Source organism: Salvelinus namaycush, chromosome 3 (genome assembly GCF_016432855.1).
Source record: "Salvelinus namaycush isolate Seneca chromosome 3, SaNama_1.0, whole genome shotgun sequence".
In the NCBI taxonomy this organism is placed as follows: Eukaryota; Metazoa; Chordata; class Actinopteri; order Salmoniformes; family Salmonidae; genus Salvelinus; species Salvelinus namaycush.
Window position 1 is genome coordinate 4,388,944 of NC_052309.1, and position 9,057 is coordinate 4,398,000.

The following is a 9,057-nucleotide window of genomic DNA, read 5'->3' on the forward strand; positions in this document are numbered from 1 at the left end:
CTCGTCAATCTACACACAATACCCTATAATCACAAAGCAAAAACAGGTTTTTCGAAATTTTTGCAAATTGAATTAAAAAAAACTTAAATATCACATTTAGATAAGTATTCAGACCCTTTGCTCAGTACTTTGTTTAATCACCTTTGGTAGCGATTACAGCCTCAAGTCTTCTTGGGTAGGACGCTACAAGCTTCGGACACCTGTATTTGGGGAGTTTCTCCCATTCTTCTCTGCAGATCTTCTCAAGCTCTGCCAGGTTGGATGGGGAACGTTGCTGCACAGCTATTTTCAGGTCTCTCCGGAGATGTTAGATCGGGTTCAAGTCCGGGCTCTGGCTGGGCCACCCAAGGACATTCAGAGACTTGTCCCGAAGCCACTCCTGCGTTGTTTTGGCTGTGTGCTTAGGGTCGTTGTCCTGTTGGAAGGTGAACCTTTGCCCCCAGTCTGAGGTCCTGAGCGTTCTGGAGCAGGTTTTCACTAAGGATCGCTCTGTACTTTGGTCCTTTCATCTTCCCCTCAATCCTGATTAGTCTCCCAGTCCCTGCCGCTGAAAAACATTCCCACAACATGATTCTGCCACCACCATGCTGCACCGTAGGGATGGTGCCTGGCTTCTTCCAGACGTGACACTTGGCATTCAGGCCAAAGAATTCAATCTTGGTTTCATCAGACCAAAGAATCATGTTTCTCATGGTCTGAGAGACTTTAGGTGCCTTTTGGCAAACTCCAAGCTGGCTGTCATGTGCCTTTTACTGAGGAGGGACTTCCGTCTGTTCACTCTACCATAAAGGCCTGATTGGTGGAGTGCAGCAGAGATGGTTGTCCTTCTGGACGGTTCTCCCATCTCCACAGAGGACCTCTGGAGCTCTGTCAGAGTGACCATCGGGTTCTTGGTCATCTTCCATTTTTGGTACCCTTCCCCAGATCTGTGCCTCGCCACAATCTAGTCTCGGAGCTCTAAGGACAATTCCTTCAACCTCATGGCTTGTTTTTTGCTCTGACAAGCACTCTCAGCTGTCGGACATTATATAGACAGGTGTGTGCCTTTCCAAAATCATGTCCATTCAATATACCAGAGGTGGCCTCCAATCAAGTTGTAGAAACATCTCAAGGATGATCAATGGAAGCAGGATGCACCTGAGCTCAGTTTCGAGTCTCATAGCGAAAGGTCTGAAAACGTATGTAAATAATGTTTTTCAGTTTATGTTTAATACACTTTAGTACACAGATTTCAAAAAATCTGTTTTTGCTTTGTCATTATGGAGTGTTGTGTGTAGATTAATGAAGAAAATAAATATATATATTTTTTAGAATAAGTCTGTAACGTATTTTTTTGTTGTTGAAAAAGTCAAGGGGTCTGAATACTTTCCAAAGGCACTGTATATGCCATGTTTTGCTTTGAAAATAATCCGGAATTTAAAAACATTTTAGGCAGAAGAACTCTCTAGAGAACTTTGGTGCTACTTACGGAGTGACATACTGAGTAACGAACAACAATATTGGCCGCTTGTGAAGTCTGTGACCATCAAGATACCAAATGTCAAAGACCTTCTGGAGCATGTTGTGCTGATTGATCTTCCAGGCAATGGAGACTGCAACAAGAGCAGAGATGAGATGTGGAAATCGGTAATTATAAGAATGTATTATCATCTCATACACTGCATTTAAAACTACAAACAAACTCATTTACCTAACCCTGCAATTTACATATACACTTGTAGTTGAGATGCAAAAAAAATGTAATACTTCTTCAGGTTGTTGGAAGATGCACCACTGTGTGGATTGTGAGTGAAATTAATCGACCAGTGTCAGAGAAGGAAGCTTGGGAGATCTTAGACAGAAGCGTCAGCTACTTGGGACACGGTGGACAATGTCGAAGCATCAGTTTCATCTGCACAAAAACAGACAACATCGGTGTGGATTATGACATGTAATATTAAGATCACTTTTGTTAACATTACACCAACTATCATTTTTACAGCTTGAATAAATGTTGACTCAGAATTCATGTTGACTGACAAGCATAATCTTATTTTAGGAAAAAAGAACGTGACAGTATATTGAGCAGAAATATGGTTGCCAAGAAAAAGGTGGAAGAGAAATTCAACAAGCAAACAAAAATCAAGGTAAATTATAGAGCCATTATTTCATGCTTTGAAAAAATATATTTTATATTTTATTTTATTTATGCTCTTACTTTCTCTCACCAACCTTTCAGGAACAATTCAACATTGACAAGGACTTTTTCCAAGTGTTTACTGTGAGTTCCAAGGAATACCGGAAGAACATTGTTTTACAGCCAGAAGACACAGGTACAGTAGTGTAGGAGGTCTACCTTCTTCCATTAATCTGCTACAGAGGCAACTGCACTAAGACATATCACACTGAGCACAAACTGGTTGAATAAACACTGTTTCAACGTAATTTGTTAACTTATTGTGAACTGTAATCTACGTGTAAAATACATTGGAATTGCAAAAAGGTGAGGGTGAAATTTCAACCACAGGGTTATGTCATCATGTTAAACTATTTTCAACATAGACATAACTTGGATAAAATATGTTGAATTTGTACCTTTGTAACAACATCAGATCTTTAACGTTATATCCACTATTAGAACAAACAACATGCTGGTCAGCACTTCCTACTGGAAAGTTGATCTATCTACAGTACATCTATCCCTTTGTTCTCCCATCCCGGGTTTTAACCAAGCCCAGTTTTGATATTTGTCACTGACTATAATCACTGTGCTTTCAAGCGAATGTTTGTTGAGGGATCTCAACACATTTAAAACTAAATAAGTTCATTATTGCAATTTTTTCCCCCATTTTATGTAAAGTCATTCCAAAGGCTAGATTCAACAGAGCAACTTAGTTCGTAAATTCTAAGTGTCAGATTGTCCGTTTGTAAATTCAGAGCATTTTGCGCTCGAAGCATTCAGAGAGCACATTGGATGCTCTGGCCGAGGAGTAGGGTTGATCCGAGCGTTCTGACCTCACAACGGCGGGTCAAGCACCCAAGCTAACTGGCTAATGTTGGCTAGCTTGCTAGCTACTTCCAGACACAAATGAGAGAAAATCTCAATCTGACCATTTAATTCGCCCTAGCAGAGCTGGTTAGGGTGTTTTCATGTTATTCAGAGCATTGGTGACTGTAACTGTATTGCTGGCAACAATTGAATTCGGGTTTTTTGCTGATGTTTACTGACACCGCCCATATTCAATGGGTGTTGAGCGTTCGTAAATGTATCAGTTATTCTGCTCTCTGGCACACTCAGACGAGAGTGCTCTGAAATGGGAGTAGATAGCCAGAGTGAATTTACGAACGCACCCTTAAATGTAATCATAATTGATCAATGTAATCATATGTCATCAACTATGCTATTTAAGACTATATAGCATTTTCAAATGTTTGTCAACAGCTATTGTTTCAATTTAACCCATGATTAAAACCAATAGACAACATGTAGGCCTATAGTTTTTCAAGCTTTGGTTGATTTCAAATGTAATTTGAGTTTGTCAACAATGGATATGTTGGATTCACGTCTCCAACTTAACCAAAAATTCAAATTAAGGATTTAGCTAGTGGAACAGATGGAAATATTGTAGATCAGTAAATAGCCTATTAATAACTTGTCAACTAGTTAAAGGCCAAGTACAGTCAAAATTGTTTTTTTTCTTGTTTTTTATATCATATTGTACAACAGCTGAAAAAACAAACACAGTAAAAATCTGGAAAAAATTATTGATTGTACTTCATTTTAATGAAATAGATAAAGTAAAGATGTGGTCTATTTAGGGCTGTCAATATTAACACTTACATTTTTTGGACGCAGTTAATCGCATTTACACCCAAAAGTGTTTCTGCACGGACTCTTTGAAGCACAACACAACGAGCTTTGCTGTGCTGTATGCTCTCAGTCTCGGCAGCTAGCAACTGTTGTAGAGCTGCCTGTCTCTCTTGTGGTGCTTAAACATCCACTATGCATGCAGCTTTGAAAAACTATTTTGAAGGAAACTTGCAGAAAGTTAAACTATAAACACATTCCCTTGCGTTAATTTAGATAACAGCATAAACTTAATGTCCACAGAAGTGGCAAGTGTAACATTGCTTGTCCAAATATTTATGTATTCTTAATTCCATTCCTTTACTTTAGATTTGTGTGTATTGGGTATATGTTGTGAAATTAGATTTGTGTGTATTGGGTATATGTTGTGAAATTGTTAGATATTACTTGTTACATATTGCTGCACTGTCGGAAGTAAACTCAGCAAAAAAAGAAACGTCCCTTTTTTAGGATCCTGTCTTTCAAATATAATTCAGAAAAATCCAAATAACTTCACAGATCTTCATTGTAAAGGGTTTAAACACTTCCCATGCTTGTTCAATGAACCATAAACAATGAATGAACATGCACCTGTGGAACGGTCGTTAAGACACTAACAGCTTACAGACGGTAGGCAATTAAGGTCACAGTTATGAAAACTTAGGACACTTAAGAGGCTTTTCTACTGACTCTGAAAAAACCCAAAGAAAGATGCCCAGGGTGCCTGCTCATCTGCGTGAACGTGCCTTAGGCATCCTGCAAGGAGGCATGAGGACTGCAGATGTGGCCAGGGCAATAAATTGCAATGTCCGTACTGTGAGACGCCTAAGACAGCGCTACAGGGAGACAGGACGGACAGCTGATCGTCCTCGCAGTGGCAGACCACATGTAACAACACCTACACAGTATCGAGAAATCCGAACATCACACCTGTGGGACAGGTACAGGATGGCAACAACTGCCCGAGTTACACCGGGAACTCAAAATCCCTCCATCAGTGCTCAGACAGTCCGCAATAGGCTAAGAGAGGCTGGACTGAGGGTTTGTAGGCCTGTTGTAAGACAGGTCCTCACCAGACATCACCGGCAACAACGTTGCCTATGGGCACAAACCCACTGTCGCTGGACCAGACAGGACTGGCAAAAAGTGCTCTTCACTAACGAGTAGCGGTTTTGTCTCACCAGGGGTGATAGTCAGATTCGCGTTTATCATCGAAGGAATGAGCATTACACCGAGGCCTGTACTTTGCTGAGATTAGAAGCACAAGCATTTCGCTACACCCGCAATAACATCTGCTAAACACGTGTATGTGACCAATAAAATTTGATTTCTATTTGATTAACGGGGGTCGGTGTGCTGCTAACAGCTTACAGACTGCCCCATACAGTGATCCTCTGTTACACAACACAGGTGACCACCATCCTTGACAACGTTCCAACAGGTTGAGCAAGCTAAAAGATACCAATTGGATGGCTCCATCCGCAACATTCCAAGCTAGCTATGGAGTGCACTTGCAGCACGTTCTTAACTTCGTTTCACTACTAGTTGTTATGGCAACGTTAGCTAGCTAGCTAACCAAACGTGAATTCCGTAGCTGAATGCCTTTAGATTCAACTCTAATTCCCCACAATGATTTTCATCAGAAGCTACTGTTTTTGTTGTAGTTCTCAGGTCAAAAGATTTAAGCAAATTATCCCAATTCGAGTAGTAGCAGCTTCTGAGTACATGTTGAGTATCATGAATAAGTAGCCTAGTCTAGATCTAATAGCTATATGATATTTTACATGAACTCAGACATGAACTCAGACATGGCTGATCTGTTGTTATTTCATTGTCTTAGTATATAGTTTATTTGGGGTTTCTACCTACAACCCAATGTGATGTTGGGGCGGCAGGTAGCCTAGTGGTTAGAGCGTTGGACTTGTAACCGGAAGGTTGCTAGATTGAATCCCCCAGCTGACAAGGTAAAAATCTGTCGTTCTGCCCCTGAACAAGGCAGTTAACCCTTAAATTTGAAATAACTTAATGTGCGCCTACCTGAAAGAAAAGGGTTCTACCTGGAACTAAAAATGGTTCTTCAAAGGGTTCTCCAATGGGGACAACCGAATAACCCCTTTGGGTTCTAGATAGCACAGTTTAGGTACCCTTCAATACAAAACATGTTTAGCCAAGAGTGTTCATCAGTGTAGTCATGCAGACCACAATTGCTCCACTAATACATACATTGTTTCAAACCTCTCTTTATATTAACATGTTTCAGAAATACCCAAACTTCAGGAATTTCTCAGAAATCTCAATGATCGTAGCACAAAGACTTCAGATTATGTTTCTGGAGCCTATGGGATCCTCTCTCTGATACAAGGAGCCAAAAGCAGCGACATGGTATTGTACTTCCAGCAGAACAAAATCATTTCTTCCAGTTTATATACTTATTTCGTTTAAATAATATTAAAAGCTTTGAATTTGGATTTCAGACAGACAGCAAAAAAGAGGTGTGCCAGGTTCTGGAAAATAACCTGAAAGAAGGGCTCGGAACCATTGGTCAAACTATGGATGAGGCTTATGAAGCTTTTGAACGATGCCTCTCAGAAGGAGTTCGACAATCAGTAGAAACATGTGAGAAAATTGCCAAGGATAAAGTGATAGAACCAGTAAGTCAGAAATGTACACCTATTAAAAATATGAGTACTCATAACAGATTAAGTTGTTAGAAAATAATTGATGCTGTGTGCTGTAAAAAGCCTATAACATGTTTTCCATTTTGTTTCTAGAAGGGAACAAATGGCAGATGGTATCATAAGGTATTGAAGTCCTTATGCAAGAATAACGGAGATTACAAACCAATCAGAAAAAAGGGAAAGAAAAGTCAAAGGGAAAGAAACCTTAATGACAGTTTGGCCTCATGTATGAGAGATCTCAGCAATGAAACGTTCAAGAAATATTTCCCGTGAGTTATCTTTTATTATTATTATATCAGCAGTTATAAGATCAACAAAGAAAATAAAAACTAACACAATGTTCTTGCCAGTATCTATTTTGTTCATTACGTTTAGGCTACGTATTGTTCTCTGGGCCTATTGGGCGTTCTTGCTCAGATAAGGCTACTTAGGATACTTACTTACTCTTATTGGTCTCCGAGAAGCATAAAAGTGACAATAGTGTTCAACTTCAGCCTGCAATTCGAGGCGTTCTTGCATTCCTGCATGAACCCCCCTCGAGCACGACATCTTCATGCTTGTGTGACACTTTTGAATGGGTCAAAAGGGAAATGAATGTATTATCAGAGTTTTCGCCCCAGCCTCCCGTTTACCAGAGTCCTCCTTGCTAGCTAGCGGAATGCAGGGGCAACTGGTAGTTAGTGTCCTTCGCTCCCACCTGCCGAACACCTGCATTCAACGCCGTTAATAGAACTGCGGCAAAACAGTGCCCGACAGGTGGGGGCAAAGGACACTGTCTACCGGTCGCCCCTGCCTCCCGCTAGCTACTCCGGCACACAGCAGGCGGGAGGCTGGGGAGACACTGTATGCTAGCTAACTAGCTAGCTTGCTAGTTAGCAACACCATGTGCTAGCTTGATAGTTAGGTAGCTAGCACACAGTTTCGCCCCTGTCTTCCGCCTGCTGTGTACCAGAGAAAACCATGCCCGACAGGCTGGGGCAAAGGACACAGTCTACTGGTGTGCTAGTCGTCCCTGCCCCTTCTTCTGTGTTTATCGGCGGTTGGCATCCAACGTTGTGGTGCATTACTGCCACCAACTGTACTGGAGCGCCCCTGCCTCCCGCATGTGTACCAGAGTCTTTGCTTAAAAAGAGGGGTTCCTACGCAGAAATTCCTATGCAGAAATGCCCACATGCAGGAACGCCCCTGAATTGTGGGCTGCAGGTGCACCTTTCTCAACAGTGATACTGGCATGAGCATTTTGAAAGTTTTTCTTTTCTTTGAAGATAGCATTAAATTGTTCCCACACATATGCAACAAGCAACCTCAGATGTGCAAGTTATTTTCCTATTTATAATATCAATGTAACTCTGAATTCAAACAACATGGAATGATAAATGCCTTATTCAATCAATAAACATTACATTTGGTCTATTTTGGTTTCACACAGTACAGAAATGGGGACCCTTGCTTTGTTGGTTTTGATTCCAAACATTCTTTTTCACAGCACGGTTACCGGCTTTGATTGAATACATATAGGTCCCTTATAGTTGTAATTAAAACGTACTTTATTTCAGAAATCAAGGCAAGGGCAGCTCAATCAATGATTTGATTGATAACTTCACCCTTGACACAAACAGTTTGGTTGAGGAGCACCCAGAAGTGTCACTGCATCTTACATTCCTCAAGACGGAGGTAGGGTGCGATATTTGTATTCACTCAAAACTACTGGAAAGGTTTAATTACAGCAAATCCGGCTTTCATTTCAGGCTGCTCCCTGATTTGGTGCTATCATGTGAACTCCATCATGACAAACATTTGTTTAGCATGACAAGGAGTGGCAAGAAGTGGCATGACTGCTAGGCTACTGTCATTTGGCCTAGAGACCTTATTCACCCAGAACGTGCTAACCAAATATGGCTGGTGCGGTAAATAGTAAAACGTGGAGTCTTTAGGGCGGATAATGATGACAATGTGCTAGCAGCTAATCTAATAGACAGGTGACCTTTTTGTAGGATTTTTTGTGTTTTAAATGCATCACTTTCTACCCCTTCAGAAAATGAACGTTATTCAATGAATAATGGCCACCGCATGAATACAGTCTATTTATTGGCCCTCAATTTGTCATGTGATCCTTTCCCCCCAGAGCATCAAGCAAAGCTTGTCAAATTGCAGTTATGTTGCTAGTGGGATGTTATGATGATTCATATTATTAATATTATTATTATATTTAATAGTCAAGAGAATCCAAATACAGTTAACGACAATGTTGTTGAATAATATTTTCTGTCTGAAAGGAAACCAAATTGAAGGCGAAACTAAAGAGGGACATCCGTGAGAGGAAGAAAGAAATCTACAACATTCTCCCAAAGTCAATCAGTGACACAATGCGCCCATGCTATGAAAGTAGGTGTTGAGATTGATATTTAGTAATATGCTATACTATTCATCTATAGCGCACAGAAACCTTGACCTAGGATTGGAATAACATTTCAGATAACAATGTTTTTCTACAATTTGCTTAGCAGTAATTCAGTTGCAAATAAGGTCATACCTTGTTTGTGAAATGTGCTG

The 9,057-nt window shown here is 40.5% G+C and overlaps 1 protein-coding gene across 1 annotated transcript; it reads left to right on the plus strand.

The window, feature by feature from the left end:
* Positions 1-1,614: 1,614 nt before the first annotated feature.
* LOC120044757 lies at positions 1,615-8,339 on the plus strand. The gene is made up of 9 exons (XM_038989433.1): positions 1,615-1,626; positions 1,755-1,930; positions 2,039-2,126; positions 2,219-2,312; positions 6,087-6,208; positions 6,301-6,477; positions 6,598-6,773; positions 8,061-8,178; positions 8,310-8,339. The coding sequence occupies exons 1-9, from the start codon at positions 1,615-1,617 to the stop codon at positions 8,337-8,339; spliced, it is 993 nt and encodes a 330-aa protein (XP_038845361.1).
* The last annotated feature ends 718 nt before the right edge of the window (positions 8,340-9,057 follow it).